The sequence below is a fragment of the Fundulus heteroclitus genome, chromosome 5 (genome assembly GCF_011125445.2).
Source record: "Fundulus heteroclitus isolate FHET01 chromosome 5, MU-UCD_Fhet_4.1, whole genome shotgun sequence".
NCBI classification, from domain to species: Eukaryota; Metazoa; Chordata; class Actinopteri; order Cyprinodontiformes; family Fundulidae; genus Fundulus; species Fundulus heteroclitus.
The window spans coordinates 33,659,950-33,675,080 of NC_046365.1; the positions used below are offsets into that span (position 1 = coordinate 33,659,950).

Genomic DNA, 15,131 nt, shown 5'->3' on the forward strand with positions numbered 1-15,131 from the left:
AATTAAGTGTTTATCTTCGCAATTCATCGCAACAGGGTTAAGAAACAGCTACAACTCACAAAAAAATATTATGTGCTGGACAGACGTCGCCCTCTGCAGGTGAAAAAGTCGTACTGCAACGTGTTTAAGGCGAAGCTTTTTGCTTTCATATAAAACGAAGGCAAATTATTTTGTTATTATGAAAGTAAAGGTAAGCAGGGCCTTCATCATCAATAACATTAATCAGACTGGACCAAAAATGATGTAAAACAAACGTAACAAAATCTAATATGAAGAAAGAAAAAAAAACGCAGCTTCCCAGCAGACAGGGAGATATTTTTCCCCTTTAAAAAAAAAAAAAAATTTTACTCTAGAATCCGTAAATTTGAGTTCATTTTTTGTGCAAATCATTGCAGCTAAATCTGACTGATCAACTAAAGCCAGAACGGTCCAAACATTAACTAAAGGGCAGCTTCAGGAAACGCACAGCAAACTATAATAAAAGGGGAAATGTGCGAAGGTTGCAGTCTTTAGAGGTAGTGATATCCTGCATAGAGGATTATCCTAAAACTGTAACAATTTACAACTTATTTACATCCCTCTTTACATGTCCACTTACCTATTGATGCAATTAAAGCACATTTACTAATTCTTTTTAAAGATGATGTGTTGATATAAACTACAGCAGTGCAGCTCTGGCTGTTTGTTTTTGATCGTTTTGATGGATGGGGAACACACAAAAATCTGAATGCACTCCTCAGTTGACAGAAACCATAAGGCAAAGTGTAATATTTGCCCGAAATACGTCTCCTTCATGTCCAGATCACTAAATAATTTGTATCGCCAGTGACCAACACCAGCCATTCCAAAGCCTTCCTAAAAATAAAGTCTTGCAGTTTTATTTTATTTTCAGAGGAGTGACAGTCCCTTCAAATGGCCCCTAAATCCAATCTCTCTTTTACTAATGTTGACCTATAATGCTCCTATAAACTCACAAAAGGAGCCATGAGTTGTGTCTACACATTAGACAACTTGGAGACAGCTAACTGCAGATTTTTGTTGCCTTTTCTTCAACTGAATCCATGAAAAGTGCCAAAGATAGCACAAACATGGTTTTTAAGACAGAAAATTGGATTGTAGTAGACAAAAAATAAAAAATAAAATCAACTGAATAACAACGCACCTCTCAGGTCCTGTAATGTGCCTTAGGTTGATCATTTTAGGGCTGACATGTCTTTAAGTAAAAAGAGCGGGCGGAAAAGGAGTGAAAAGGAAGCCCAAGTCCAAAGAAAGTCTAAGCTCTAAAAAACTCAGGCTTCCTTAGAAGTATAGAAAAGTTAACAGTGGTCTGAAACGTTTGCACATATATTCATGCTAATTTCTCTAATATCCCCAGATTTCCACAGTTTACAGCAATTTACAGGTATAAAAAAAAAAACAATGAAAAGGAGACTTGTTAATTTAATTCTTTGGCACACCCAAAGCATCACTTTAATTCACTCATTCAAAAAAAGTATAAAAGTTGTATTCATCATCCATGCTGCTAAACAAACAAAACAAAACAGAAAAACAAGCTTGCATCCAGCAGTTTTAGGAGGAAACAAAAAGCATTTTTCTGGCAGAAACATGCCGATCTTTCATGTTTTTTTTTTTAAGTGCATTTAAACTCAGAAGCGGCGATCCATCCCACAGATAATACAGCGGGTCCGTCAGCGTCCATCCAGGCGTGTAGCTTCCTGTTTCTACGTTCATTGAGTGCTAAACCAGAGCGGTTAGGTCAGGTGTTGCAGGAGCCGCCTTGTCCTGGTCTGAAGTACACCTGTGGTCCAGGTGGATGCCGCCACGCTCAGTGTTCTGCTTTTAACGGGGGGGATAAAGGTCACCGCTGCCTGAGCGCGGTCAGTGTAGCTACCATCAACCATACGAGTGCAGATACCAGCCAGAAAACAACACATACTGTGGAGTCTGTCAGCAGCAGCAGCAGCAGCGGGGCTAAATGTGACCGGATCTGCGTTCTGACACCAAACATTTCTTAGATTATTTTCATCTAATTAGGTGTGGCCAGTGTTTCTTCCACTGACAGTGCTGCCACAAAGTTTCTGCACCAAATTCAACACTGAAAGTTTCTGAATGTCCTTAAAAAATCTATTTCTAAAAATTTTAAATTTAAATACATTTTTCTGACATCCTGAGCAGTGCGACGTACGCACAGTTTAATACAGAAGTGCACATTCTTTGCCATCATTGGTGAGAGCGTATTGCTGAAATAAAACAACTTACATTTGTTTTATTCAAAGCTTTAAAAATATCTTCAGTGTCTAATTTTAATCAGAAACTATGATTAGTTTCCTTTCACATTTTTTTTTGTCGCTCCTGAGAACGAATCAGGGGGAAAAACCTGAAAATAAAATAATCTTATATTGCAGTTATCGTACATAGGAAAATGTTTTAAAATTCCTCAAAATACATATTTGAGAAAATGTATGCAGAAGAGGGTAAAGGCTCTTATAGAAGAAATTAAATTACTTAAATAAAACTACAAAGATGAAAGGAAAAAAAAAGAAAAGAAAAAAAAAGATCCTGCTGGAGATTTTTCACCACTGGCAACTTTCTCCAGAGAAATTTCTCTTGGAAACAACCCAAAAATTGCTAATTAATGTTGATAAGAGAAAATAACTGATTAAATTAGACTTGTTTAACTATATTCAAGTAAAAATGAACAACAGTACTAATTACTAATTAAGTACTAATTATTTTCAGTCCCTCTGTGGTGTATGGCGACACTTTGAAGCAAGGGAAGGAAATCCAGCATGTTTAAAGTCTTTTTCTTCTTTTGGGGACAAATTTGGTGTAGTTGGATTTAATCTGGACCTCCAAAATCAGCCTGTAATGTAAATTTAACATTTTCAGAAGTAAACTAAAAACAAATAAGTCTGGAAAATGCTAAAAGACGATATCGGCTGGACTTAACATGCCTGAATCTGCAGCCAAAAGTAAAAATTAAAAAGGTTTAAAACAGCTGGAACTGGGACAAAGGAGCCTGGATGAGGACCGGCGTTTATCCTGACACCGTGAGGGCCGATGATCAGGGAAATTAAAAATCCCCAGAATTCACTGCTGCAAAACGGCAGCAAACGGGAGATTGTTCAGAAAGATTTTTTAATTTTAAGGCTTTTCCCACTCCGTTACCAGGCAGCGATGATGCTGTTAATCTGATTGAGTTTAGTGTTTTGTTTCTGAGAAACATTTTCCTTCAATAAAAACCTTTTTTTATATATAATTTAAAGCTTTGTTAAAGGAACTGTAGAGTAAAATGCAACAAAAATAATTTATAAATCTCCCCAAGGTGTGTAAAAACTTTTTTTACAGCACTGCAACTCCCCCCCGACACAGTGTAGGCTTTACAAAAGCAATAATGGGGTACCGTCAGCAGCTTCTCTCCTTCTGTGCATAAAACCTGGAGTGCTGAGTCCTGTGAAAGCTATTTGGCTTTGGGCGGCAGGTAGTAGGGCTGAAACAGCCTCTCGTGGGCGCAGATCTGCAGGGCGGCATGCGTGTGCATCAGCAGCCGTGGAAACCGGGAGGTGAAGTAGCTGACGAAGCCTTCGGGCAGCTCGCCCAGGGTGTCCTGTACCTCCGGAGGCAACTCGTGGTAGTGATGCTTCTGTGAAAGCAAAACAAGACGTCAGTGGGAGCGTCCGGCTGGGTGACGGCGCTCCGTAAAAACAGACAACACACCTTGTTCCTCATGGCTCTCAGCAGATCTCTCACAGAGTTTCCTTTGTACGTCCTGAAGCGCCTCAAATCTGGAGAGGGGAAAGTCCACAATTGATAGCTGCTCAGGTGTGGAGTTTAATGTTTTCACTCCAGCAGGCAGTGCTTTGCTATAAATATTCACATCCCTTTACATTACACCCACATTGTATTTTATTTCGATTTTATTTGACAGACGAACACAAAGGAGCACATAAGCTGTTCTGTGAAGGCCTCAGAGGTTTGCTGGGGAACATTAGTGAACAAACAGCTTTGCGAAGGCCAAGGACTGCAGCAGACAGGCCGGACTTAAAGTAACGGAGATGTTTAGAGCTGGGTTAGGTGATCACACGTAATCCCAATCTACTGCAAATCCACTTGGCCATCGTCCAAACCTGACAGGCTGGGCGAGGAGAGCGGTAATACGCAATCCAGCCAAAAGCCCCGTCTCTCCTAACCTGACTCTAGCCAGATGGATGTTGCTCCGCCTAGCTCCACTCACATCCATCTGGGACCTATCCATAGGAATTGCCTATTTTGAAGGCTGGGCCTTATCAAAAATCCTTGCATATGATTGGATAAGCCACTTGTCTGTCATCTTTATCGACGTGCTATTTCAACCACTCACACCGAAGCTAACCCGTGACGCTGATGAGAGCGACGCAGGAAAAAACTTAACTTTTTTTTTAATGTCTTTGCGGCTCTAGTGGCACGCGTTTTTATTGACAGTGAGCTGACAGGAAGAGGGGGGAAGACAGGCGGCAAAGCGCCGTGGGTCGGAGTCGATCCCGGGCCGACCGCGTCGAGGACTAAAGGCCTCCTAATATGGTTCACGCTAACCGCTAACCGCTCTGCCGCGGGCGCGCCCTGGAAAACAAAACTTGCCAAATCCGGTCGGGAGAAGGGTGAAAACATGGTTTCCACCAACAAAAGCCTTCAGAGCCGTTCTCTGATGTTCTTTTAATGAAACAATATTAGGTAGATTGGACAACACAGACGAAATAGCAGCATCAATGTTAACGCTTGCTTCCTTGATGCGAGCCGCCATTGTTGTCTGAATCAAAACAGTCTCACGGTCGCTTCTCCTCTACGTCACATCTATGAAACTCCAGCCCTGTGTCTTGATTGGCCAGACAATAAAATTGGTTGGAGAAATCACTCTCTATGGGAGAGGTCCCAGATGGATGTGAGTGAAGCTAGGCGGAGCGAATATCCATATGGCTAGAGTCAGGTTAGAGATCCCCAGCTCAGGTGGTTGATTCAGGGAAAGGATAAAAAGGAATTGTCCATTCTCTAAATGCAGCTTTTATGAAAAGTGCCAAGAAGATATCCAGTGTGGATGTAAATCCATAAAGACCAGCAGGGTACACAGCCAACACGTGGTCTGGCTTAGAGATGGAAAATTATTATATTGTTGTCTGTCGTTATCAGAAAAGAACTGATTGTGATAAGAACTAGAAAAGAATAAACTCGATGCAAACAACAAACGGAGGATTTTTTTTGCAAGCCCCCTATTTTGCTGATTACACAATTCTTTTTTTACACATCTGGTTTCAGCTGGAGCTCAGACCACAGCCTGGTCCTGAACTCCTGGAGGTCCTTGTGTATTATAGGAGGTCCAGGAAGAGAGAACACGTTCCTCTTCTCATACATGGGGAGGCGGTAGAGCGTGTGGACAACATTTCTGGGTTTATACCCACTTAACATCTGACCGGATCTGGTCCCCACAGCTGGAGAAGGTAGCCCAACACAGGCTCTCCTTCCTCAGCTGGATCCTCCTGTCGGCCTCTTGTCACGTTCTACAGAGCCACAACAGAAAGTACCCCCCCCCCCCCCCCGTCTCTCTGTCGGGGCGCTGAAAACAACCCAGAGGATTGTGGGACGTCTTCTCGCAACATCTGGACTCGATGTACAGACCCAGCTGGACTATGGGCTGCTTATTCAGCTTTATTCTGGAAAACAGCACGGGAATATAAAAACACGCAGCGCCATACAGAGACATCTTGGTCCCCAGAGCTGTGAAACCCAGATAAATAACACCAAGGAGAACTGAGCCTGCACATCGCCCTCCGCCCTCTTAAACATGGCGGAGGCAGCGTCAGGCTGTGGGCATGCATTTCTGCAGCAGGAGCAAAACTGATAGAAATATGGAAAGAGCTAAATACTGGTAATAAGACGGACTGAGAATGGGCAATGGATGTGGAAGCCAGGCGGAGACACGCCCTGAAGAATGTGCACGACACTTTGCAAAACCTTTTGATATATATACAATAAATCCCTTCAATTCACAATTACAGGCTATGCAGTACTGGTCTATCAAAATACCTAAAAAAACAAAATAAAAAAACTGAAAACGGTCAAAGGTGTACAAAAAGTTTTGCAGTCACTGCACCTGTCTGCAGAGGGACAGAGATGTGCATCCTCCAGTTGGTTCGGACCACTGCTCTTCCTGCGGTCTCCAATCTGACCACGATGGGACTCTCGGGCGGCTCCTTCTCTATGCGGTCGCTGACGTCCTGTCAACGGGGAGGAATGGAGAAAAAAACATGGCACAAGGCTGAGCGTGAAGGAAGCAGATGCACGTCTGTTGATGGCGGCGCTGCTTTGTGATTGGCGGGGAGGTCGTGACGTACCTGGAAAAAGAGGAGCTGCTTCTCGGGGATCCAGAAGAACGGATGTTTGAGCACGCAGGCGGTGGACGGCCGTGAATCTGCGTCGGCGCCGATCATCTGCTCGATCAGATCCTTCGCTATGACGTCGTCTAAACACAGCGAGACGCGTGTGATTTATAGCTGCGTATCACTTTAGGTTGATTCTGGGTTCATTACACTGCAAAAGCAGACTAAACTAAGCTAAAAATAAGTTAAAATTTTCTTGAAATTAGTGTATTTGTACTTTATTTGAGTAGGTAGATAAGATAATCTGCCAATTGAATAAGATTTTTGCACTTAAAATGGGAAGATCTTATCTCCATCAACTTATTTCAAGTGCATTATATCTAATTATCTTATTTTTGGTGTAAAATTACTCTTTCCATTGGCAGATCCTCTTATTTACCTGTTCAAATCAAGGACAAATGCACTAATTTCAAGAAAATTTTACTTATTTTTAGTTCTGTTTTTGCAGTGTAGAACTGAGCCTGCACCATGTACTCATAAGTCATCATTTATCGTCCTTATGCAGGAACACGAAGCTGGAAATCGTGACCATCAAGGAATTTTCTAACCAGCTGAGTTTCTTGCTTCTAAAAATCTTCTTCAATCTAAGAATGAAGTAAACTGAAATTTCCTGAATGAGTTTTGATGGTTACTTAGTCCTTTCTTCTTCTTCTTTTGGCTTTTGCCTTTCAGGAGTCGCCACAGCGAGTCATCCGTCTGCGTCTGAACCCATCTTCTCCTCTCACACCAACTACCTTCATGTCCTCCTTCTACTCCGTCCACAAACCTCTGGTACTTTTGCCTTATAATAATTTAAATCCAGCTCATTTCACAAAGATTGAGCCAACATGTGGAAACAGTGAGCGGATCACCAGGAGTGTCCTGACTGCTGCCTCAGGAATAAGGAGTCGTTTTAAATCAAATATTCTTGATTAAGCGAACATCAGCCCTTAAGGGCATCACTGAAACCATTGGATTGCTGCTCTGGGGGATTTAAACGACTATTTACTGGGGGGAGAAAGACAAAAGCGATGATCTCTGAAAAGCTAATTGTGGCTGCCGGGTTTCCACACAATCTGAAGCGGCTCCATCCCACAGATCCACAAATGAAGGAAATCTAAAACACGATTTAACCTTTACATCCGTTTTTTTTATGTTTTAAAGGTTAATGTTTACGTACGGGAAAAAGTTTAAAACGCTACAGTAATATCTGGTAATTAAGAATACTGATTCCTGGAGCTTCTCTGTGGTGAGATCATTAGTAGATTTCATCCGGAGTTTGAACTCAGAAGTGAAGCCAGCAGTCAGGAGAGAGAGCACCCAGTGCTAAAAACTGCAGACTCAGCTCGTTTAAAACGTCCATGACAGAAAGGGCTCTGCTTGGTCCAACTCCGCTTAAAGACCAGAAATGTTGGCCATTACGGGTTTTCTAAAACCAGGAAGTCTTTCAAACATGCCAGAGAGAGGACCTCTGCCAGACCTTTGCCAGTCGCTTGTAGCAATGTTCTGTCAGGTTCTGTCGGCAGGTTTTATTCTGCTTTAGGAACTTTAGGAAGCTCTTTTACAAACTAGAGCTAATTTACTAAGTAATCCTACTTCAACAACTAATCCTTGTCTGGGAGGAAAACTCGGACAAAGACGGTTTTTATTAAAAGAACACGTCGTCAAACCTGCAGACTGCAAAGGTTGCATGTGAACAAACTAATGCTGCGTTCAGAACAAACGCCTTTTCAGCGTCAAAAGGCGTCCAACGCCTCAACTTGTGCACATAAAAGTCAGACGCGCTGTCTAGAGCCTCAACGTCTGGGAAAGTGGCTCCCATTGGGAGGAGCTGCTCTGTTCTTTTCCTCTGCCGGACTCTTTGGAAAACTGTGGATGAAATCAAGAGCGGCTTGGCTTTATTCACTGAATAATCTACTATAATGTGCATCGTGTCTGAATTCACCAGATAATTCAGAGGCGTTTTGAGTTTGGTGAGTTTGACCACCTACTGCAGGAGCTGTGCGCTGATGAGAGTCGCTTTCAGGGCTATTTACGTCTGACCAGAGCATCTCCAGCCAGGACGCCTACAGTCGCCCCATTTCAGCTGCAGAGTATCTGTCCATCTGTCTCAGGTTAGTGGGCATCTCGATGTTAACATCTATCAGTGATCCGAAGTAAAAACGGTTCTCCTGTCGGAAATTCCCCACTGAGTCTCTGACTGGTTGACCTCATGCATCCAGTTGCAAAAGTTCAGATTTCCCAACTCTTGCATTGCTTAACGCGAGTCAAACCAAATTTGCCGCACAAACGTGCAGCAAAAGATGCAAGACCTCTGGAAGCCCCCTGAGGCGCGTCCACAACAAACTGCATGTAAACCTGAAGCCCTGATGCTCAAAGGGCGTTTGGTCTGAACGGCGCATAAAACTAACCTGACTCTAGCCAGATGGATGTTGCTACGCCTAGATCCACTCATCCATCTGGAACAGATCCATAGGAATGGCGTTTCAGAAGGCTGGGCCTTATCAAAAATCCTTGCATATGACTGGATAAGCCACTTGTCTGTCATCTTTATCGACGTGCTATTTCAACCACTCACACCGAAGCCAACCCGTGACGCTGTGGGAGCAACCCAGGAAAAAAACAATTTTTATTTTTTTTAAATGTGTTTGCAGCTCTAGTGGCACGCGTTTTATTGACAGTGAGCTGACAGGAAGATGGGGGAAGACAGGCGGCAAAGCGCCGCGGGTCGGAGTCGATCCCGGGCCGACCGCGTCGAGGACTAAAGGCCTCCTAATATGGTTCATGCTAACCGCTCCCCCACGGACACGCCCCGGAAAACAAAACTTGCCAAATCCGGTCGGGAGAAGGGCGAAAACATCGTTTCCACCAACAAAAGCCTTCAGAGCCGTTCTCTGATGTTCTTTTAATGAAACAATATTAGGTAGATTGGACAACATGGAAGAAATAGCAGCATCAATGTTAACGCTTGCTTCCTCGATGCGAGCCGCCATTGTTGTCTGAATCAAAACAGTCTTACGGTCGCTTCTCCACTACGTCACATCTATGAAACTCCAGCCCTGCGTCCTGATTGGCTGGACAATAAAATTGGTTGAAGAAGTCACTCTCTATGGGAGAGGTCCCAGATGGATGTGAGTGAAGCTAGGCGGAGCGATATCAATCTGGCTAGAGTCAGTTTAGCATAAAAGACCTCTGTGAAGAGTTCCTCGGGGCTGACCCAACAAAAGTGGAGCTTTTTTTGGGTCAGAAAAAGCTCATATCAACCATCAAGCACGGCGGAGAAGGTGTGATGATGCGGGCTTGTTTTGTGGCCACAGCAGCTGGGCACCTGAGTCAGTTGTGAACGCCAAATATATCAAATTTTTCCCCAAATGAGTCCATCGATTAAGTGATGCAGCAGAAATATAAACCATAAATCACCATCATAGTAAAAGAGAGTGAAGAGTATAAAGGTCGTGTGACCCACAGTATCTAATCTGACGTTGTATTCATTTCATTTTAAACGATACAAGTGGGAAAGCTGCTCTCACCGTGAATATCATCCATGAAGTGTGAGAGCGAGTATTCTCCTGAAAGGATGTTGACCTGACGCCTCAGAGCGTCGCCGAAAGGATGCTGCCCTCTGCTGACCACGTAGTAAAACACGCAGCCTGCTGAGAACACGTCCACGGCTGAAGTCTGGAGAGACGGCAGGAGCAAAAAACAAGACAAAAAATAAATAAATAAAAAAGACTTTAGCACATTGTTGACAGAGGGACACAAATTTGTCCCGTTGAGTTTCCTCACAGGTTTATTTCCAGGTGTGTCTCGCAGCACTTCAGGAGCTATCCAGCCTTCGGTTCCCGGTATTCCAGAGCGTAAAGAAAAGCTGCACCGACCGTCTGGGATCTTCTTACACAGTCCAAAGTCGGAGATGAGCGCCCGGACCTGACCCAGAGCATTCGGACCAGAGAGGAGAATGTTTCTGGGCTTAAGGTCGCGATGGACTAAATAAAAAACAAAAAGGCAGGAACTTTAACTTCCTACTATACAGTTGTTTCTTTAAATCTCTTTAAATGCTAGTGATGAAATGATAGGACGAGCGCAATATTAACCCAGTCAGACCTATATTGAGTGAGTGCAGATGAGAGAGGCCACACATGGTCTGCTCCAGAAGAGTTATATGATCCAGCTCAGGGAAGCAGGAGGAATCCTCCACATACTGCAGAGAACACAACCAGATGGACGCATCAGCTCCCGCTACAAGGAAGCATAAAACACTCAGCCAACTCTGTCCAGCAGCGCTGACCTGCTGCAGGGTAGCGGCGCAAAGCTCGATGGCGATGTAGGTGAACAGGCGGTCTCTCTCTGTGCAGAAGTATCGGATGACGTTGGGGTGTGTGTCGGATTCCCGGAGAAGCTGCACCTCTCGCTCGGCTACCTCGAAACACTCCGGCAGGATTCTCTTTACAGCAACGTGCCGTCCATCGAACCTGCCCCTGAAGTTCAAGACAAACAGTAACATCATCTGTTGCTGCGTCGGAAGAAGAGTTTACGCGGTTATTATGGTAAAAGGCAAAGATTTGTTTCTTTTTTCGTTATTTTCTGTACTTGGAACTAGGCCTGAACAATTAATCGCATTTTCAATATAATCGCGATTTAAAATAACGCAACTTCCAAATCGCAGAGTCTGCAATTTTTGGCTATGTAACAATTAGGGAATTAGAAACGTCCATTAGGTGTTGGTAAAATGTTTAAAGTGGGTTTGCCTCCACATGGAAGGGAAGATGGTTGCAGCAGTGAGATAATCTAATTGTATTACTTGTTTTAGAGTTTATATAATCATACATAGCATTAAGTACTGGTCAATCAGTTTAATACATGGACTTGCTTGTTGGTTGCACTTTATGTTCAACAAGGATTGATGTCCAAATCAATTAAAAGCTGTTCTCTTGAATAATATTCTGATTAATAGAAACATTAAAAGTTCTTGTTTTGAATAGTCCTTGTTTACAAACGTCTTTATTTAGAGGCCATTTTTGTTGCTTGTGGTTAACGCAGAGAAAAGTCAAAATTGCAATTTTGGTTGAAATATATTGTAGGCAGAACCCAATCATTTCTGCTCTGAGTTTAGATGCTGCGGGTCTTTTAGCAACTAATCTGCACAGCGAGGAAACAAAATTATTTGTTGTTTGTATATGTTTAAAAAGACATGATAAATTAAACTGGAATAAAATCGCATTAAATCGCAATATAAGGAAGAAAAAAAAAAAATCGCAATTAGACTATTTTCCAAAATCGTTCAGCCCTACTTGGAACCTAGATTCCGACAGGGTCTAGTAATATTAAGTCGCATAAGAACAACAAATTTTAAAGTAATTAAATTGGGATGTTGTGGAAGTGATCAACTCAATGCAGTAAATCATTGTGAAAAGAGGAAGGGGAAAAATATATATATTTTTAAATGTTTTACAAATTCTCGCCCATTGAATGCTGGAGATAGGCACCAGCACCTACTGTGACCCCACAAAGGACAAGCATGACAGAAAATGGATGGATGGATGTTTCACAAATAAAAATCTTGAAAATGTTTAATTAGAGCTGCAAGTCTTTGGGGTTATCTATCCACCAGACACTTTTGCCCATTATGATGTGTAAAATAGATTAACTTCAGTCAGATTGGGTGGAGAGCAGCTTTGAACATCGTGCTCCAAGTCTTGCCGCAGATACTGAGATTTTGGTTTGAACTTTGACTAGGCCATTGTTGACACATAAATTTGCTGTCATCTGAACAGGTGTTGTCCAAACGTGGGTCAAAACTATCAAGCCAAAAGTACTTGCAGGTCAAAGAAAGCATTTTCCGACATTAGAAATAACAATAAATTATATTGTGAAACCTCAGAAACAATTAAGTAAGCATGCAATATTTTAATTAAACAAATAAGTGAAGATTACTGGACAGATGCTGGCCTATTTACTATACAAATAATCTAAAAAAAGATTTTATTTTTGGTCTAATTAGAAATAAAAAGTCTCCATTTGCATCAACCACTATTCTTCCATTGCAGTCATGGCCATAAAAACAATCAGTGCAGGAGCCAAATTTGGCCCCTGGGGACAATCTGGACATCCCTGATCTAAACCATTAAGCGTTTTTTTTTTATAATTTTGCTTCATCCTGACTGCATGTAGGTCAAAAAGTCTCATTTTGGTCTAATCTGACCGGATCACGGTCTTCCACTTGTTTACTGTGTCTAGTACACTGATTGTTGCAAACATTAAAAAGGAACTTTTCCCCCCCAACAATAACTTTCTTTGTGCCTCTCTTCCATAAAGACTGGATTTTTGGAAAGATATTCTCCCATCTGAGCGTGATCTCTCTGCAGCTCATTCAGAATTACCGTCAGCTTCTTGGCCGTTTCTCTGATTAATGTTCCCCATTGCCCGTCTTGTAAGAGTAGGTGGACGGCCATGTTTTGGCCAGTGTTTGGGGTGTTACTTTTACAACGCTGGCTCAACCGAGAAGTCGTTTTGCAGCCTGAATATTGTGGCTTCTTTAAGGTTTAACTGCACGGGGTCAAGTCTTGCATGTAAACAAATACTGAACACTATGACATTTATAACCTTTATAATCTTTGCTAAATTGTAAAGCATGTCCCAAGATGGGCTTTAAGCAACATAAACCATTCGTGCTGGGTTCTTTTGTCTTTATGCTGTTTGTTCACAGGACAGCTTTGCACCTTTACTGAGATTAAATGCTTATATTTGCCAATTTTGTAACAGCTATTGCTCGCAGTGGATTTTGTATAGGAGGTATCACAGTAAAAGGGGCTAAACACAAATGCACTTCTCAGCTTTTGAAAGCAGTTAGTTTTCCTCTTTTACGTCGACGCTCTGCTCTCAGGTGGTCGAGCACATAAAATCCCACCTAAACACACTGACGTTTATAGTTGTGATGTGACAAGAAGTAAAAAAAAAAAAATTAAAATTAATATTTTTGCAAGTGATTATATATTTTCTCTAGCAAAGGTGCAGAAAAAAAAAAAACATTTCAGGTTTCCTAAAATGACCCTTAGAGCCTACCTAAAGACAAAGGTCCCCGCTGTGCCATGCCCGAGGACATCAGTTGGTGTGAAGGAGATTTTTCCTACCAGCACGTCATTACCAACTTCTGCTGAAAGAGGACATGAATATGCATAAGACAATTATTTAGAAAACATCAAAGCAATTGGAAGCTTAAATCGGCACTAATAGTTAAATAAGCTTCATGCATGTGTGTGTGTTATATTGGAGGAAAGCAACGAGACGGTTTAATGTCTGACCAGCTGAAGGTTTGTGATCAACTGAGCCGTTTTTATCTGAATCTGAAGTTCTCCTGCTGTGATTCTGGAGATCGGATGAATCGTCATTCGACGCAGCCGGGGAATCTAAACAGAAGATCAGAGATACGAAAATGAGGTTAGTTTGGGAATAAAAAGCGCCTCGTGCTTTAAGAGAAAAAAAGAATACTGCTTATTGATTTGTTTTAAAATCAGAGAAAAGTAGCACAGGTAAAAACGAGGACAGGAAACCTCGGTAGTTCGTTACCACTTGTGACGTTCGGGTCGGTGGACATGCTCCCGTCTGCAGAAACCAAGGTGACAGGCTGCAGGTTTGTCTGCATGCTGGTCTGCATTTGCTGCAGGCGAGACTGAAACACCTCCTCCAGCTGCCTTTGAGCTTTCAGCTGCTGGGCTTTACGCTGCAAAGAAACCCACAGAAACCGTTTAGCAGAACTAAAGCCCAGATACCACAACGCTATGCACCCCGTACAGCAGGTCAACCTTTTTGACACTGAGAACTACTTTACTGGTGTTGTAAGAACGGCTACCAGTACTTTCAACTACAAGAGTCAGAGCTCGCCTTAACTTTATGTAAAATAAAGACATTTTTCATGCTTTGTTATGGGTATTGTCATTTTAAAATCTATGTAAATGCATGTGTGAATAAACAGAAGGAGTACTGTAATAAAATAAAGTTTTAGATGCAGCTCACTGCGCTTTTTTAGAACAGGATTGTGGTTCTTTGGGGGGGGATGTCAGTGAACCCTGCTGTACAGCAGTTTGTGTATTTCAGTCATCCACTGTGGTTCTGAAACATTTTCACAGTTAAAGCTCTTGTTTTGTGAAGTTTCAGGGCTAACAGCTAAGAACCATAGAGGGGGCCAGGTAGATAAAATTCACAACAAATTCAAAAGTATGTACCTAAAATATTGTTGTTGTTTTTTTAAATAATTTAATTTGTCTAGTGGATTATTCCACTCTGAAAAAATAATGGTTCAAATTAAAACACTAAAACCCAAAAACTAATATATCTGTGCCGATAATGAGTGTACCTAAACCTCTGGGTTGAACCGTAGAGTCAAAAGATCCTCTGATTTCAGCAGGACTCTAGCAAACTGTTTGTCTTAAACTAAAATCCGTAGATATTGAAAAGCCAGCTAGAGCACTGCAAAAACGTATCTAAAAATAAGTAAAATGTTCTTAAAGTTAGTGTATTTGTCCTTGATTTGAGCAGGTAAATAAGATTATTTGCCAATGGAATGAGTATTTTGACCCCTAAAATAAGATAATTAGATATCCTGCACTTGATATAAGATGATGGAGATGTGCTGTTCCTATTTCAAGTGCAAAAATCTTATTCCATTGGCAAATCATCTTATTTACCTGCTCAAATCAAGGACAAATACACTAACTTTAAGAACATTTACTTATTTTTAGTTTC

At 41.9% G+C, this 15,131-nt stretch overlaps 1 protein-coding gene across 2 annotated transcripts in view; it reads right to left on the reverse strand.

Moving 5' to 3' along the window:
• Positions 1–1,432: 1,432 nt before the first annotated feature.
• Positions 1,433–15,131, reverse strand: part of ern2 (endoplasmic reticulum to nucleus signaling 2) — a 28,562-nt gene continuing 14,863 nt past the window's right edge. Inside the window, exons 14-24 of one of the 2 annotated variants that reach the window (XM_012873902.3) lie at positions 13,956–14,109; positions 13,691–13,795; positions 13,452–13,539; positions 10,678–10,867; positions 10,494–10,590; positions 10,176–10,375; positions 9,920–10,067; positions 6,366–6,493; positions 6,125–6,248; positions 3,718–3,785; positions 1,433–3,643 (exon numbers count right to left, since the gene is read on the reverse strand). In XM_012873902.3, the coding sequence (XP_012729356.2) occupies positions 3,461–3,643; positions 3,718–3,785; positions 6,125–6,248; positions 6,366–6,493; positions 9,920–10,067; positions 10,176–10,375; positions 10,494–10,590; positions 10,678–10,867; positions 13,452–13,539; positions 13,691–13,795; positions 13,956–14,109 (1,485 nt within the window). In that variant the 3' untranslated portion in view covers positions 1,433–3,460. Of the gene's footprint in view, positions 3,644–3,717; positions 3,786–6,124; positions 6,249–6,365; positions 6,494–9,919; positions 10,068–10,175; positions 10,376–10,493; positions 10,591–10,677; positions 10,868–13,451; positions 13,543–13,690; positions 13,796–13,955; positions 14,110–15,131 lie in introns of both variants that reach the window. The other variant, XM_012873901.3, reaches the window with a different exon arrangement.